Raw genomic sequence first — 18,876 nt, 5'->3', positions numbered from 1 at the left:
AATGGTTAAGGCATCAGACTTGGAAACCTGGTGTTTCTACTCCTGCCTCAAGCATAAATCCAGCTGGGGGACTTTGGACCCATCACTCAGCCTCCTCTGCCTCACAGGATGATTGTGAGGAAAAGAGCAGGGAGTAAGGTATTTTTTGCTGCCTTGAATTTTTATAAATGTGGGATAAAAAAATCTACCTTTGATTATCAAGCTTACTACAGATATGCTTCAAAAACAATTGGGCTCTTCTGACAGCAGGAAGAATGGGACAATCTCCAGCAAAAACAGGAGAAAAACTTATGAGTGGGCATAAAAAATGCTACTAACTCCTCAGAGTCTATATAAATACAGATAGCAAGCCTCCTCACTCCTCTTATGATATTAGTTCTCTGCAAAGCTCAGATTCTCTGGACTAAGGGGGATTGCACCCTTCCATCTGACAGACTCCTTGCTAACATGCACTGCCCAGTTTTCTCCTGAGGCTTTTATTTCTACTGTCCAGAAATGCCTTCCTGAAGCAAATGCCCTTAGAGACACAAAGAATGGAATCAAATTGAAGGCTGGTGATGTAGTTGAATCTTGGGGGGAGGGAGGGTGAAAATCCCCAAATTTGAGATCGTTAATACCCATTAAAACAAGCAAATACACTAAATACATTCAAGGTTACTTTTGCAGATTAAATGCCCAGACAATATACAAAAAAAATCAGGAGTCTGGGAAGTGCTCTTTTAACTATCACATTTTATTAAGAGGCTTTTTTTATGCTATTCACTTAGACTACCATTTCAAATGGCATTAAAAGTAAGGTATTAATTAGAGTACTTTTGATCTTTATTTCTGGAAACCAAAGGAAAATAGGATCTTAAAATTTATTTCTTCTGATGTTTCAGTAACAAAAAGTCAGGCAGAATGGAAAATGTTATATTTCATATTTCTTAACCCATCTCCCTCACTGGAGATACGACCTGATTCCAAAGTTCCACCCTCCCTCCGGTCACATGACCATGTCAGGCCATCAGCAGCCAGCATGCATTTATGGTGAATTGCAGCAACCCGTGGTCAGATGAGCACATTTTACAGTGTTTTTGCCAAAAACTAACATTTCCTTCCAGTTTTCAGCAAAACCTGCCCACAGCAAACCATTGGTTTGCTTCAGAACTGCAGCATTCACTTTAGACCACCAGAAAAGTCATAAAATTGGTTTGATCACATAGGGGACCTGTTTTATGGCTTTCACAACCATATTGGGCAGGCTCCATTAGAGTCATAAGCTGAGAACTCCCTGTAGCTAAAAGCACAGGAATAACTTAGGGCTCATCAAGGCATTGTTACTGCATTGAGCTCAATTGTCTCCACACCAGGTGGCACTAGCTCTCCACAACCTGCCTGGTAGTTTTGACCAATCTGGTCAGGGATCCAATAATGGTCATCGGTTACTCCTGCCTCAACTATTTTTTTTACATAATGGGGACACTAGAGATGGAAAGTAGGATCCCAGATGATCTTCTGTTCTGCACCATGACAGAAACAATATGGTGGACGATAGGGCTTTTTTCTCATCGAATGCTCAGAACGGTGTTCCAGCACCTTTTTTTGCAAAAAAAAAAAAGCTTTTGTACAAGCTGTGCTGCTATTGGCTTTTGAAAGCCTATTGCAGGGGAAAAGGCAACCTTGGTTCTTTCATGACTCATGGACTTCAACTCCCAGAATTCCTGAGTCAGCTATGCTATTGGCTTTCAAAAGCCAACAGGAATTGCTGTTGAGCACGCCAAAAGACCCAGCCGGCAAATGTTGCACAGGCAAGCTGCAGCAAAGGCAGGAACTTTGCACTCCTCCCTTCTCCCCAACTACACCATCTCAACTAGGTAAGTAAGATATTTGCAAATAGGATATCCAAGTATGACTCAAGGAAATTTTCTCTGCATGGATGGAGTAGTGGTTTGTTTCACTTTGTTTTAATTTTCAAATTGCTGTAGGGGAGAAATGATTAGAAAAAGGCAGGAAGTTATTTTTATTAGGAAGAATTCATTTATCCCATGCTAGATCTTTGGGAGCTTAGTACCACCAGCACAGGACATTTGCTTTTCTGAAACTTCATTCAAATTCAATTCCTGATAGGGGTAAAAATGTTATTTATTAAATTTATATGCTGACTATCTCACCAGGATGACTGAAGTCAACTGTGAATCCATGCACAGTGGTGCCATTAAGCCCATTTTTCCACTTTATCAAAAAGGAGACTATGATTTACTTTATCAAATCCCTTTAAATTAGTCTCAGCCCTTACAATTGCTAGCAACCCTGGCTCTCAATTATGATGAGAGGCTATTCTATTGTGAAAAAAAGGAAAAATCCGTGTTGAATTGCTTTAACACACTGCATTTAAAAGTTGATATCTCCAAAAAGAAAAAGAAAAACCTCACAAAGAAAAATAACAAAAGGAAAAGTCCAAGAAACCGAAATGGTTCATCCAATGGAAAAGTGAATCATATATTAGCTCAGAAGAAATAAAGTTTTGGAAACAAAAACAACTAAGAACAACAGATTTGTTCCAGGTTCAAACAAGCCACATTAAAAAAAATGAAAGACACCAACTCAGCCCTAAATGTCAGCTGATGTTATGTGTCAGGAAGTGTTCCCAAAACCACATTAAGTGCTTGCATAGATCTTCCATATTCTTGTACATTTCAGTTAAGAATCTCATCTCTTTCACTCACTCACTCACTTTTCCCATAATATCTTCTATTTTGAAAATGCTGGAACCATTCATGGCCAGACATACATGCACTTACATGTAGTTGTCGGTGTGTATGCACTTCTGTGTATTAAGCTTGATAACAACTCTGGCAAGAAATGTTCAGCTTCTCTTCAATTATATAATCAATTTACACTGCTTTATCAACCATGCTATATCGTATTATATCAGCTCAATTATAATTCCAACTTTTTATAATAAATAATCAATGTTTTCACTTTTTCTGAACAAGCATACCTCTACAAGCATAAAAAGTCAATGTTAGATAAAGTTAGTTGTCTAATGCATTAAATAAAAAGAGGAATGGATGTTCTAGAGGATAGGCTGTCAGATGTTTATACAGATGTATATATATTCTTAGAACTTAGAAAGAGATAGCACATAGACAGAGATCACAAAAGAAAACAATCTAGTTTTAGAATCCGGCATCACTGGTTGCTAAGCAAGAAAATGCCATTGATAGCTGAATGTCTAAAATCCTTCATGCTTATCCAATTGTCTACCTTAAATTTAAGGCACTTAATTTATAATGCCATAAACAGGCTTTTCAAATGTGGAATTTGAAATGTGTTCCCAGATACCTAGTAATTCTAGGAATTGCAGTCCCAACATACTTGGAGTATACCAAATTGAGGAGGCTGCAAACATTGAACGAATTAAGGGGTAAGTTTATTGGGGTAACTTACTACAAGGAGTCTCCTCGAGCCTTATTATCCTGGAGATTGATGTTTATGTAAGGGATGGATCAAAAATGTTGTGAGAGTACATCAAGACTGTTTATACTCTTAGAAGCCCAGCTAAAGCAAACAGGTACCTATATTCCGTAGCAGAGATACAGAAAGATGTTGGAGGTAGATGGTCACTTTAGTGACAATGGCAAACACATCAATTCATACTCTATAGGAGAAGGCAGTGGCAAACCTCTTACCTATAAAAAACTACACTCTGCCATTGTGACTGACAAAATTATGATGGATATTGGGCCCTTCAAATAGATGGTTATCAGCAGGGCTTTTTTTCTCATAGAATGCTCAGAACAGCATTCCGGCACCTTTTTTTTGCAAAAAAAAAAAAAAAAAGCTTTTGCACTTGCTGTGCTGCTCCCTCTATTGGCTTTCGAAGTCATAAAAGAGCCAAGGTTGCCTAGCCCTGGCTTACTGGCTTTCGAAAGCCAGTAGGAATTACTGCTGAGTGCAGCAAAAGACCCAGCCAGCAAACGTTGCACAGGCAAGTTGTCTGCAGTGAAGGCAGGAACTTTGCACCTCTCCCTGCTGCCCAACTACACCATCTCGACTAGGTAAGTAAGATATTTGCAAATAGGATGGCAATAAACAATTTAGACTGCATTTACATCAGGGCTTTTCAACCTTTTCAGAAATTGTACCACTTTTAGGACATGACAATATTCAAGTACCACCAGTGCTTAACAAGGTGTCAAAAACGTGATGACAAAAAAAAGGGGGGGGTGTATTTTTGGTTTCATTGGTTAGATTCATTTATTGTTATAGAAATGGCTAGTTTATAATGTTATAGAAAAGTAAAAAGTTGAGGTTCAATGTTAATGCTTCCTTCTACTCCTGTAACAGAGGAAGTCAGAAGTCAGTGCCTTTTCTTTTTTCCTTCTCCCCCTCACATTTCCCTTTTTCTCTCAGTCTTCACTCGCAAAAGCCCCCCCCCACTCACTCTCACACTTTGCTCACAAAAGTCTCCAGTCACTCTCACTCACTCCTCCGTCTCTTTCAAAGGCACCTCGTTCAGTCTCTCCCCCACTCACTCCGTCTCTTTCAAAGGCCTCTTGTTCACTTGCTCATTTACTGCCCGGTCCCTTCTAAACACTTCCAAATGCCACTTGCTCGCTCACTTACTGTGTTTGGAAGCAACAGGGCAGTAAGTGAACGAGTGCTGGGGCCAGAGGCCATCAGCTGTTGGTGCTGGAGACACCAGGTGGCCTGATGCAGCGCTCCAGGGCTGGGGCGTCTTCAGCTGGTGTCAGGGACAGTGCCGGAGGCCGTCAGCTGTTCAGTGTCGGAGACGACTGCCATGAGGAACACAGCTCTGGGTCAGGGTTCACAGCAGCTCTGGGTGGGGGCTCAGCATGGGCTGCAGCATGGCAACTGCAGGGAGGGGAATCCCCATGGCGGCTGTGGGGAGGAGAATCCCTGTGGCTCCAAGCCAAAGGGGCTGGGGTGCAAAGGACAGGCGGCAATGCCGTAACAAGAGGGGGTTCTTACAGACACCGGCATCACTCCCAGTGACAGCACCTCTGAGTTCCGGCACCTTTTTTTTAAGAAAAAAAGCACTGGTGGACAGGGATGATGCATCCAATCTGATAAATTACTTCCTTACAGTTGCCAAGAGAAATGCCTTGTGTCTGTGAAATCACCGGAAACTGAGCTCCACCCAAGAGGGAGAGAGATGTTACCTAGAATTGCCACAAATGTTTTGCATGAAACACCAGCAGCCACAGGTCTTAAATGTGAATTCAGACAATTCAGAATTTGGACAAGCCCAGCATGGTTGCTTAAGTGACACATGCTTAAGTGGTTTATGTAAAAACGAAGGACCAAGCAGACAAATCATCAAGCATCCAATAAAATGGAATATTAATTAAATATTTGTCACATCTGCACAGGGGCAAGACTGAATTTCACACAAGATTATTAGACCCTGAAAGCTTGGCCTTTGGCTCCAATTCAGCCCATTTCTTCCATGCAACTGATCCATTGCAAAATAGAAAAGGGTTATTTCTTTCCTTATTAGAACGTCTATTTAATCTTACATATGACAGAAAGGTTGGTAAGGGAGAGACAAAATAATTCATGCTTGCTTATGGTCTCTTTGATGTCCTGGAAATCAGATAGGCAAGGAAAAGGTTAGTCTCCACAGAGATTTAACTATGCTATTTTTATGGCAATTTTATAAAAGAAAAAAGATCAAGAAAACTCACAACAGGCTTGAAGTTTTTGTTAGGTCACCCATTTAAGATCCTTCTCTAAGAGGGAGACAGTAAAATGGGAAGAGAATTCATCCCTTTTTCTCTCATATCCACACCTACGAAATGTTTCATGCTCTGCTAATGTAGGAAGTAGGCAGGTATGTTTTGCAAAAGCAAGGATTATTTCATGTTGTAGCTTCCTTTCCAACCCAGAGGACCTCCAAGTTAAAGACGTGTGACCAGGGTACCCCAGGGCAGACCTGAAATTGAAGTCAAATTGGAAGAATGGGATTTTAACATTGCCTTTGCTGAACTCACATACAACAAAGGTTTTCAGGTAAACTCTCAACAAATACAATGGATGTTTTAACACATTACAAGTGTTAATGGATAAGCTATTTGTAATCTGCAGTGGCGTAAATAATCTTTCTTCCCTTCTATCTCATCCTAATTTAAATTTTACATCAGTCTAGCCATTCCATCTGATGAAGCATGTTACAATTCACAAAAGCTTAGACCTTTTAATTAAATTAAATAGGAAGAAAAACTGCTACCAGACTTTTTCTGATGTTTTGCCACCATAGACTAACACAGTTTTCTTCCAATCTCTTTTTTTCACATTTCTTCTTTGATGTCTTCTTTTCCCCTCCTCTATTCAACATAAGCTACTGGAAAAAAAGGACACACTATTCTTCCCTAGGCCTACCTGATGACATTATCTTGGACTTCAGTAAGGCATTTGATAGATCACAACCTACTACTTGATAAGATAATAAAATGTGGGTTAGGCAGCATCACACCACCAGATGGATTCATAGCTGGCTGACCAGCCGTACTCAGCTTGTGGTCCTCAATAGAACCACATCTACATGAAGGGAAGTGTGTAGTGGGGTGCCCCAGGGCTCTGTTCTGGGCCCAGTGCTCTTCAACATCTTCATCAACAATTTGGATGAGGGGATAGATGGGGAACTCATCAAATTTGCAGACGACACCAAGCTGGCAGGAATAGCCAATACTCCAGAAGATAGGCTTAAAATACAGAAGGATCTTGACAGACTCGAACATTGGGCGCTATCTAACAAAATGAAATTCAATGGTGAAAAAAGTAAAGTTCTATATTTAGGCAAGAAAAACCAAATGCACAGGTATAGTATAGGTGGTACCTTGCTCAACTGTGGTAACTGAGAGGGATCTTGGAGTCCTAATGGACAATCACTTAAATATGAACCAGCAGTGTGCTTCAGCTGCCAAAAAAGCCAACACATGGCAGAGGACTGGGAGCCGCAGGAGATGGCTGAAAGAGCCGCATGCGGCTCCGGAGCCGCGGGTTGCAGGCCTAGCCCCTAGCTGAAATAACAAGTATCTAGAATAGCAGAGCTTGAATAGGCCTTCTTGCTGAAACCCTATAAAATGCTGCCTAGAATCTGTCCTCCAGTTTCAGGCTTACCTAATAGAAACTGCATTAGACAATAAAAAATGCAATTACTGCAGAGGGCAATATGGAAGGAGAGAAGCAAAGACTGCATTTGACTCAAACATTCATAGTCAATTTAAATTCATAGTCAATCTTATAGCCATAAGAAGCTATTTAAAAATGCAAGCTTCTTCCATATTGTGGGGTTTTTTTTGCTCAGGGTCATTTTATTATTTTTAGTTATGATATTTTGGGGTTATCTTTATAACTTGAATGTTTAAACTATTTTTGTATGCTATGTAAGGCATTATGTCTTTAGATTGCAACAGAATAGAAATGTGTTATAAAATTGCATAGCAATAGCACTTAGACTTATATAACATTTCATAGTGCTTTACAGCCCTTTACAGAGTCAGCATATTTGCCCCCCAACAATCTGGGTCCACATTTTACCAACTCAGAAGGATGAAAGGCTGAATCAACCTTGAGCCGGTGACAATCGAACTGCTAGACTGCAGCCAGCCGGCAGTCAGCAGAAGTAGCCTGCAGTACTATATTCTAACCACTGCGCCACCACGGCTCATAGTTTTGTTTTAACTGTGGTTTGATTATAGGCTTCCTACAACATACATTAAGAAAACCAAGATCATGGCATCTGACCCTCTCAATTCCTGGCAAATAGATGGGGAAGAAATTGAGATAGTGACAGATTTTATTTTCCTGGGCTCCAAGATCACTGCAGATGGGGACTGCAGCTAAGAAATTAAAAGATGCTTGCTCCTGGGGAGGAAAGCCATGGCAAATCTAGACAGCACACTAAAAAACAGAGAAATCACCCTGCCAACAAAAGTGCGTATAGTCAAGGCTATGGTCTTCCCAGTAGCAATGTATGGATGTGAAAGTTGGACCATAAGAAAGGATGAGTGCCAAAGAATTGAAGCCTTTGAACTCTGGTGCTGGAGAAGACTCCTGCGAGTCCCTTGGACTGCAAGGCGATCAAACCGGTCAGTCCTAGAGATCAACCCTGACTGCTCTTTAGAAGGCCAGATCCTGAAGCTGAAACTCAAATACTTTGGCCACCTAATAAGAAGGAAGGACTCACTGGAGAAGAGCCTAATGCTGGGAAAGATTGAGGGCAAGAGAAGAAGGGGACGACAGAAAATGAGGTGGCTGGATGGAGTCACTGAAGCAGTAGGTGTGAGCTTCAATGGACTCCAGAAGATGGTAGAGGACAGGAAGGCCTCGAGGAACGTTGTCCATGGGGTCGCGATGGGTCGGACACAACTTTTCAACTAACAACAACAACAACAACAACATACTTAGCCAGAAGCAAACCAAGCACTTTCTGGTTTAATAAAGTAAGGCATTTAGAAATTCAGGGTTAAAAATAATCCTCGGCTAGGCATGTCTATCCATGCCAAACATACTCTTGCAAAAATTGATGGCTTGGGGAGGTTTGTGAATGAGGGGCACTGCTGATGCTAGAATAAACCTCCATAAAACTAATGGGAATGAAATCCTGTAGGATGTCACCCCTTGGGAGAATTGTGTTTTCTGTCTGGCTTCTGCTGTTGAAACAAAATATCCCCACTGAGATAATAAACAGGACATTTAGCAAGAATGAAAACAACAGGCTGACAATTAATAGACAATTGCATCATCTCCATACTATATAAAATTACATAAAGAAACATCAAAATTACCAGCCTGCTTAATAACAAAGAAAAGCTGACCAAAGATAACTAAGTTCCCCAATTTCCCTTGAAGCTATTAACCCATATCCTTTCTACTAATTTACCTCACAGGATTTTTAGCTAGTTTAAACTTCCTGGAGAAAGGGCAAGATTAAAATGTGCTACATTTTTTTGTCAGAATTACTATTTTGCCCTCAGCATTGAGTCTTCTATTTTGCCTTCATCTTGAAAAGAATATTTTAGAAAGCATTTCAGTTTCCAGAATCAAATAACATTTAATTGAGATTATAGCCTAGACAGAATAAAAGTTCCTTTCCTCAAAATTACAGCAAATAAAATACACTTAGATTCGCAGTAAACCAGTTGATGAATAAGCCTTTTCATATAGCACGAAGAGGTAGGAGAACGCCCATTCTACTTTATTTGTATATCACTGTTATTATTTTTATAAATAACTCAAGGTGGCAAGCATATCCAACACACCTTCCACCTCCTATTTTCCCCACAACAACCCTGTGAGGTGATTTGGGCTGAAGGAGAATGACTGGCCCAGTCACCCACTGGCTTTCATGACTCAGGCGGATTTCTAGCCTGGTGTACTTTATTCTCTAGAAACATCTATTAAAGTCCTATCTGTTGATATCTCCTAGGAACCCCTCCTCCAAAGATTATATTAAGACTATCATTTGTTTAAACATCACAAGGGATTTTATTATTAAAAAGTTTTAACATACAATTTTTCCCCTTACAAATCCCCCCTCCCCCTCCCTTCTCCCTCCCCCCTTCCTCTCCCCCCTCCCCCCTTCCCCCCCCCCACTTCCCAGAGCTAAATACAAGGTATATATAAGAAAAAAAGCAAACATAAACAACCATATGCTAACAACCCTAAACTCTAAAATCTATCACTCTCTAGCTTATATAGGATAAAACAAACCTTAATAATATTAAATATATATATAAGAGAAAAAAGAGTTATTCAAATACTACATAATACTTCTTAACCCTATACTTGTCCTAAATAAACTCATTCCATTTTCTCCATTCCATAATATAACATTCTTACAAGTAATCCTTCAAATTGACCAAAATCTTCGCCACCTCAACCAGATCGGAAAACTTTAAAGTCAACTCTTCTGTAGTCGGCAGTTCCTCCTCCAGTACTGAACTATCAAAAGTCTTGCTGCCGTAATTAAATTCAACATCAACTTAATGTCCAAAACTGTAACATCTATAATTATTCCAAGCAAAAAAAATTGCAAACAAAACTTTAACCTCCATTTAAAAATCTTCTGTATATTCCACCAAACTTTCATCCAAAAAACCTCAACCTTTCCACAAATCCACCACATATAAAAATATATTGTGTCTTCATCCAAATCTTTTCCCACCTCCCACTACTTAACTATAAGTACATTGTAAAAGTTCCATAGACTTCTGCTAATCCTACTATTTTCTCTTTTTGGATCGTTTTAAAGCAGCACGCGTCACCCTCTGTTCTATAGGATCATCCAACGAAGTTATAACTTGATCTCCTCCAACACCGTTCTCTTCTATCTGTCCATCTTCAGCCTCTTGATGTTCTCCTTCTCCAGATCCCTTTGCAGCTTCCAGAAGTGTTAATGGTGTTGCTTTTAAAACATTATTGTAAAAATCACGTGCTTGCATCACAGTAACCAGACGGTACCTTTTACCTTCATGCATCACCATCAACCCAACTGGGATCTCCCATCTGAACCTTATATCTCGTTGCTTGAGCTCTTGCACAAGAAATGTAAAATCCTTCCTTCTCCTTAAAATCTTTGGAGGAATTTCTTTTAGAACCAAAACTTCTTGATCAGCAATCACAACTTTAGTATCATAAGCAGCTCGTATAACTTCATCTCTAATTTCCCTTTTTGCAAAATAAACCACCACATCTCTAGGCAACTTTCTCTGTCTAGCAATCCATGAATTCACACGAAACACTTTATCCATGCCTCCTTTTATTTCAAATGCTGGCTGTTTCAATACTACTTCGAGAGCCTCAGAAACCAGCTGCTTTAGATCTTCCTTAATATTCTCCTTTAAGCCTCTAATTCTAATGGCAAACTGCATCTGGTAATATTGAGCAAGACTCAGTTCTTTATCCATTTTGTCTCTTAAATCTTCGTTCTCCAATACTTTTGCTTCTAATATAGCATTCTTTTGAGTCAAGTCTTCCACTTTTTCCTCCAATTCTTCCACACATTCAGCCACTTTATACACTGAAGACAAGATGTCTGCCTTCATCACTCTGAACTTCTGTTCCATCCTCTCCTCCATTCTCTCCTCCAGTTTCTCCAATTTCTCCTCCATCTGTGCAAATCTATCATTAATTAGTTCCAAAATTACCTGGGTATGTTTTTCAAGAGCATCTTGTAAGTCCTTCGATGTCAATACATCAGGAGGATGCAACGCCTGCAATAATGATTGTTGCACCGGAGAAGTTCCAGCACTCCGAAGAGTTTTAGGGGGTGGTTTAGCCGCCATCTTTTACTTTCAATTGTGACGCACTTTCACTTCAAATTTAAAATTCAAAAAAGTCCATCAAGCTCAAGAGTAAAATATAATAATCCTCTTCACCTTTTCCTCTTGTACCGCTCTGCCTGCTCCTTTAATCCATAGTCATTCCTTCAAGCAGGGGTGGTCAACATCACAAGGGATTTTGAAAAGTTATAGACTGCAAGGAAGAAATCATAAAATGGCTATAAAATGACCAGAGTCAGTTATAAGATGGACATTATGTTGTTTTCTTAATGTCTCCCAGAAAACATTCAATTTTCAGTCAGGTCAGACACACTCACTAATCTCAGTCCTTTTCTTTGGAAGATTCTAACTGGTGAAAAACAGAAAGACCACGAAAAGACATAATTCACATGGAACTGAAGAAGTCCAGTGAATTTTGTTCTCCCAGTTTGATAAATTAGAGTGGACAGAGGTTAAAGAGGACAAGACTCATTTAAATATATATATTTGAACAAGTGAAGCTCCTCATCCAGGTTGCACTGTTAAATTGATTTATGCCCAATAATTTTCTTAATTCTCTGAAAACTACCAAAACATGACAGAAAACCTATCCCTGTGAGAAATTGATTACCTTTTACAAAAGCTACTATGCATGAGAAGTGAGCCAGTTTGGTCTAGTCATGAGTATGGGTTCTAATCCTGCCTTAGGCATAAAAAAAAATAACTCCTATGCCTGAGGAAGTTGTACATGCTGTTCCAGGAAAAAACTGCAATGAACTTTATTTCATATTCTGAAAAATTGGTTTATCTTTTTCAGTATTTTATGCTGTGTGCATTAAATGAAATTTCTTCTCACATCTTCTCAACATTACACAGCAAAACAGAATTGTGCATTTTTTCCACATTGCCGTTATGATTGCACAATTGAAACAGCACAAGATACATCAACATAATAATCAGCCAACAGACAATAAGCGGTACTGCAGTGCAATCTCGTGTATCTTTATTTAAAGGTCAACCTCTTTTTTTCAAAGTTTGCTGTCAGGGCCGACTGTAAAGGGGGCGTGACTCTCTTGACTGAAAAATTAGAAAAACGACCGTCATATTCCAACTTAATCTTTGAATCAGAGATAGTTTGTATTCCTGCGTCGAAATAGAAGGGTTTTCTAAGCTGATTTGGGCACAAGTCCTAGTTTATTGTTTATTGTTTATTGTTCGTCCGATCTTTTTTTTTTTTACCGTTCAGGTTCTGTTTTAATTGTCCGATACGGGAAAGAAGCAAAATCACCTACTTGTAATTTTTGTCTTAGGGTATTGGGGTTTTGAAGGGAATTAAAAAATGACATTTTATCAAATGGAATTAAATGGAGGTACTGCAAGGAATTAGCTTAATAACAATACCTTGTCGCCCATTGAAAGGAAAAAAAATAGCTTATAAATAGATCGTTTCAGCTATTATCTTCTCAGGTGCGACGGAGATAATACAGGACTAAACAGGGATTTGTTTGGATTCGACGGAACTTTCTTAGCGCACTTCTAGATTCAGCCACGGAGCCATCACATTAGATGTTTGCATTTCTGTGCGCTGATCGGCTACATTTGGGGCTGATCCTAATAAACAAATTTCCGAGCTCACAAAATTCTCCATGACGCTTTATTGTTATGTTACAGCGGAGGATGTTACCGAAGGTAACAGGCACAGACACAATTGTCATTTCTTCCCCACCCCATTCTTTCTATTCGCATTGGTCGGTACAATATTCTGATGAAATCTAAGAATTCCGAGAGATATGTACGGGTTTTGGTCGGCATATTTTAGATTTCACGATGCTAATTAGTTTGAAATAACTGGGATCCCTATTGTGATCATGAAACTGTGGTGTTTGAATAAACACTTTAAAAATGAAAGCAAGTGCGCCCACGGTCTCCTTAAGAATCGAGTTCGCCTCAAAGGAGACGTTCCAGATCATATTAATTTGGATTCTGATGGTAAGTTCTAATTGGATTACATTCAGAAAAACTGGCCAGTGAGGGATATACGAAGAAAAGTACTGTAACAGCAAAAGGTACTATGGCCATCTTTAATAAGTATTGGACAGCAAGTCTATATTAAGACTGTACTTCTAATTCCTCATTTATTGTAACAAACCCTCAAACAAGTCTTTCAAGAAACCTTGTAGATTGAGTTGTATTTAACAAAACGGGATGTTTCAAATTCACGTTTCAGTTCGGACTCGTTTAATCATCTGTATAACCAGCACATTCCCGGTCAGATTAGCCTGCAAAGTAACGTTTAACTACACTTATAAAAGTACCAATAAAGGAGAATATTTGTAGCTCAGTTTGGGTAATGAAAGAAGAAAACAACCAAGTTCAGAGAGCACCAAAGACCCCTCACTCATAAAAGTTTAGGATGAAAAGCAAAGATTTGGGTTGAACATTGAATTAGGTGTATTTATTTATTCAATTTGTACTGCCATCCATCTCAACAAATGCAGTGTATGTAAATTCAATGTAATCCTAGTCAAAGCAGGGAAACACCTTAGATTTCTACTATATTAAATAAATTTAATCTAAGTACTAGTATAAGTAGTTTATAGTATATATTTTAATGGTTCTAATGGATGTACATAATAACAATAAAGTCCCTCTAATGTCAGTAATCTAGTATTCCTCAGTAAAATCCATTCTCTCATCCATGACATTACTGCAGCCTGGTAATATAATTCCCAATTAGGTAAGCTAAACCCACCTCTAAGTCTTGCATCCTGTAACATTTTTAAATTAATCCTTGCCTTTTTCCCCTGCCAAATATATTTCAAAATTATTTTATTTAGCCCCTCAAAATATCTTTTCCAATCTTATTGGTATTGTTGAAAACAAAAACAACAATTGTAATATATTCATTTTGATTATTGCAATCCTGCCCATTAATGATAGTTGTACCTTTTTCCATTTATCCAAATCTACTTCGATTTGTCTTTTCAATTTGTAATAGTTATCTTCTTTAATTGTTGTACATCTTGCTGTCAGGTGAATCCCCAGATATTTTACTTTCTTTACAATCTGTATCTCTAACTTTCCCATCAATTCTTTTTTGTTTTTGTTTTTCAGTAATATTTTTCACTAACATATTAATCTTCAAACCTGCTACCTCACCATATTTTTCTGTTTGTTCTATTAACACAGGTCCTGTCTCTAGTGGCTCCTCCAAGATAAATACTAAATCATCTGAGAAAGCTTGTAGCTTATATTCTTCTCTCTTAACTTTCATACCTTTTATATCCTTATTCTGTCTCATAGTTCTATTTAGTATCTCTAATGTCAATACAAACAATAATGGGGATAAAGGGCATCCCTGCCTTGTTCCCTTCATAATATTAATCTTTTCAGTCATATCTCCATTAATCATTATTTTGGCTATTTGCTTATTGTAAATTGCTTTAATTACATTTATAAATTTCTCCCCAAAATCCATAATCTGTAGTTGTCTTATCATGAATTGCCAATTCACAGTTGAATGCTTTCTGCGCATCTAAAAACACCAATGCCATCTGTTTTTTGAGATGTGTTTCATAATATTCCAATGTGTTTAATATAATTTGCATATTGTCTCTAATCTGTTTTTTGGGCAGGAACCCATTTTGATCCACATGTATAAATTCGTTTAGGAACTTTTTAAGCCTTTCGGCCATGATTGATGCGAATATTTTATAGTCCACATTCAGCAAGGAAATCGGTCTATAGTTCTTTATTTTCTGTATTTCCGCTTCTTCCGTATCAGGGTAATAAGTGCTTCTGACCAAGAACATTATTACAATTAAATATTTATTAAACAAATTTATATACCCTCCCAAATTACATGTGGCTGCCCAACATGCATATCTGATGTTTGAATTTAACTGATACTTTTCCTCAATAGTGTTGTAACTATATTAGCTTTTTATCATAGTAAATTCTAATAAATCCCACCGATTGAACGCCCTTTCTAGAATGATTGAACATTTGGTTTTGAATTGCAATATTAACAAAATAAACATTAGCTATGGTACAGTACCTAATTTGTGTTTAGCGTTATTATGTTGTTAAACAGTAAGCCATTAAAGAGAGCAGCTGCTTTGTCAGGGAAATACAACGCGACAAAGAACAACACGGGGTGGAGGTGGGGCGAGGCGGGAAACGCGAAACATTTGCTTCATAAGCGGTTTTCTTGCGCCCGTCAGTTTTCAGTCTCCCCTTTTCGACATCCATATTTTTTTAACCGGAAATTTACATTTGCGAATACATCATTAAAGAAATTCTCGTCAACCAAATACGCAATATAGTAGATTTAAGACAAAATTTCGTATGATTTCATATGCAGGGAGATTTTAATCAAATGGATCAATTCTAGATTGTATGGAACTATGAACCAGAGCAAACATTTACAAAATAAGTCTAAATCTTATTGATATGGTAAAGAAAAATTACTTCGCTCGCACATAATACTAGAGTAGAATTGTACAAAGAATATCAGAGGTTTTTTCTTGTTTATAAAAACCGTCACTTCGTTTTATTATACAGGTCTTTGACAATACCAGTCTCTTATTGGTTAAAATAGAACTGTTCCTATTGGTCTGCTCTTTTCAACCAATCGCAGTAAGAGAGAGGCGGTCTAGAAAAGGTATAAAAGCCGTCCAACGGCGATTGTTTGCTGCTGTTTCGTCTCGGGAGGCGGAAGGGCTTTAAGGATGTCTGGGCGCGGCAAAACTGGAGGCAAGGCCCGAGCGAAGGCGAAGTCCCGCTCTTCCAGAGCCGGCTTGCAGTTTCCCGTGGGTCGAGTCCATCGGCTTCTACGCAAGGGCAATTACGCCGAGCGGATTGGAGGAGGGGCCCCGGTCTACTTGGCTGCGGTGCTGGAGTACTTGAGCGCTGAGATCCTGGAGCTGGCTGGCAACGCCGCGAGGGACAACAAGAAGAGCCGAATCATCCCGCGACACTTGCAGTTGGCGGTGCGCAACGACGAAGAACTGAACAAGTTGCTCGGGGGAGTTACGATCGCCCAGGGGGGCGTCTTGCCGAATATCCATGCGGTTTTATTGCCGAAAAAAACCGAAGTCCTGCATACCGCTAGTAGCGGCAAGCCCACCGCCGGCGTGAGCAAGTCTTCCAAGGTGCCCAAAGTCGCAGTCAAACCGACGGCCGCTCCCGTTGCTGTTCAGTGAAGACAAGACAACAACTTTGCCCCGAGGGACAATACTGAGACCCAAAGGCTCTTTTCAGAGCCACCCACAGGCTTTTTGGGAGAGCTTTTCGCTGCACTAAACAAATTCACAAAATAATGTTTTTAAATATCTATTTAAGGAATGCTTTAAAAACGATCTGAACACAATAGAAGCGGGGCTGTTTGTTGAACTAGGTTTGGTAAGAGGTCTCAAAAGGTTTTGCGGTCGCTTATAAAAAGTTGCTAATGGCCCTATTTCAAGTCATGTGACCCGGAATGGCCCTGTTCTAATAGTAGTAAATCACAAGTTAGACAAGTTGATTCCATTGAACAGTAACAATCCCTTAATATTTCCTCCACTGCTCGGTACATATGCTGACAGTGCCATCTTTTGACTGACAACTGGTAATTTCTTGGGATTGAGAAAAACAATTCATTAACATAAAATTTTCAAATTTTTATTTATTTTATTTTAATCCCATTTATATCCCGCCCTTCTCTGAAGACTCAGGGCGGCTTACAATTTAAGCACAAACCAATGTGCTTAGCATTGGTGTAAACATTCACAACTACATTCTAATAGCCAGTCCGGTCTAATGGTTAAGGCAGGGGTCTTCAAACTTGGCCCTTTTATGGCTTGTGGACTTCAACTCCCAGAATTCCTCAGCCAGACATGCTGGCTGAGGAATTCTGGGAATTGAAGTCCACAAGCCATAAAAGGGCCAAGTTTGAAGACCCCTGGGTTAAGGCATCAGACTTAGAAACCTGGTGTTTCTACTTCTGCCTCAAGCATAAATCCAGCTGGGGGACTTTGGACCCATCACTCAGCCTCATCTGCCTCAGGATGATTGTGAGGAAAAGCGCAAGGGAGTATTAGGTATTTTTTGCTGCCTTAAATTTTTATAAAGGGGATAAAAATCTAAATCCACCTTCTTTGATTATCAAGCCTACTATTAGTGTTTCTATGCCTCTTAATTTTATTCTTACTCATTACACACCTTCAGCCAGGAGATTCTGGGTACTGTCACAGGTCTGTGCTTCAAAAGCAATTGGGCTTTAACTTATTTATTATTTATTTATTATTGGGACTTATATGCCACCCTATCTCCCGAAGGATTCAGGGCGGCTAACAACAATAAAATACAATAAAACAAAAGTTAAAAAGAAATTAAATTAATGGCCCCAGTAGAATAAATTAAAATTAAGTTAAAAATTAAAAACATAATTAAAATCCCTGTCAGTGCAGGTCAGCCTGATGGAAAAGGGGTGTTTTGAGGCCGCGGCGAAAGGACCGGAGATCCGGGGCCATCCGAAGCTCAAGAGGGAGTTGGTTCCATAGGGCTGGCGCTACCCCAGAGAAGGCCCTCCCCCTGGGGGTCGCCAGCTGACATTGTCTAGCCGACGGCACCCTGAGGAGGCCCTCTCTGTGTGAGCGCACTGGGCGATGGGAAGTCATTCCTGGCAGCAGACGGTCCTGCAAATATCCCGGGCCTAAGCCATGTAGGGCTTTAAAGGTAAGTACCAGCACCTTTGCTTTTCTGACAGCAGGAAGAATGGGACAATCTTCTCTCCAGCAAAAACAGCAGGTGAAAAACTTAAGGCGCTTGAATGGGCATCAAAAGTGCTACTTACTCTTCAGAGTCTACATAAATACAGATCTAGCAAGCCTCCTCACCCCTCTTAAGATATTAGTTCTCTCTTTGCAAAGCTTGGATTCCCTTCTCTGGCCTAAGCGGGATCGCACCCTTCCATCTGACAGACTCCTTGCTTAACATGCACTGCCCAGTTTTCTCCTGAGGCTTTTATTTCTACTTTCCAGGAATGCCTTCCTGAAGCAAATGCCCTCAAAGACACAAACACACAAAGAATGGAATCCAATTGAAGGCTGGCGATGTAGTTGAATCTTGGGGGGGAGGGAGGGTGAAAGTCCCCAAATTTGAGATCCTCCAATACCCATTTAAACAAGCAAATACACTAAATACATTCAAGGTTACTTTTGCAGATCAAATGCCCAGACAATATACAAAAAAATCAGGAGCCTGGATACACCTCTTTTAACTATCACATTTTATTAAAAGGTATAAGCTTTTTTCTGCTATTCACTTAGACCAGGGGTGTCAAACTCACAACGTCATGTGATGTGTCACGACATATTGTGACTTTTTTTCCATTGCCAGCAATGGGGTGGGCACAGTTTCGCTAGATGCATCCGGCCTACAGGCCGGCAGTTTGACACCCCTGACCTAGACTACCATTTCAAATGGTATTAAAAATAAGGTATTAATTAGAGTACTTTTAATCATGTTTATTTCCAGAAACCGAAGGAAAACAGGACCTTAATTTATTTCTGCTGATGTTTCAGTACCCAACAGTCAGTCAGAATGGAAAATATATATTTCA

At 39.5% G+C, this 18,876-nt stretch overlaps 1 protein-coding gene across 1 annotated transcript; it reads left to right on the top strand.

Moving 5' to 3' along the window:
• Positions 1–15,997: 15,997 nt before the first annotated feature.
• LOC310636349 (histone H2A-like) lies at positions 15,998–16,477 on the top strand (the record flags this gene model as incomplete). The annotated part of the gene is made up of 1 exon (XM_083356102.1): positions 15,998–16,477. Exon 1 carries the CDS (start codon positions 16,004–16,006, stop codon positions 16,475–16,477), a length of 474 nt encoding a protein of 157 aa, XP_083212228.1. The 5' UTR covers positions 15,998–16,003.
• Positions 16,478–18,876: the final 2,399 nt, after the last annotated feature.

This window comes from Vipera ursinii (assembly GCF_947247035.1).
Source record: "Vipera ursinii genome assembly, chromosome: 2".
NCBI classification, from domain to species: Eukaryota; Metazoa; Chordata; class Lepidosauria; order Squamata; family Viperidae; genus Vipera; species Vipera ursinii.
The sequence above is the reverse complement of the archived record's forward strand: the minus strand, read 5'-3'. Positions and strand labels throughout refer to the sequence as shown.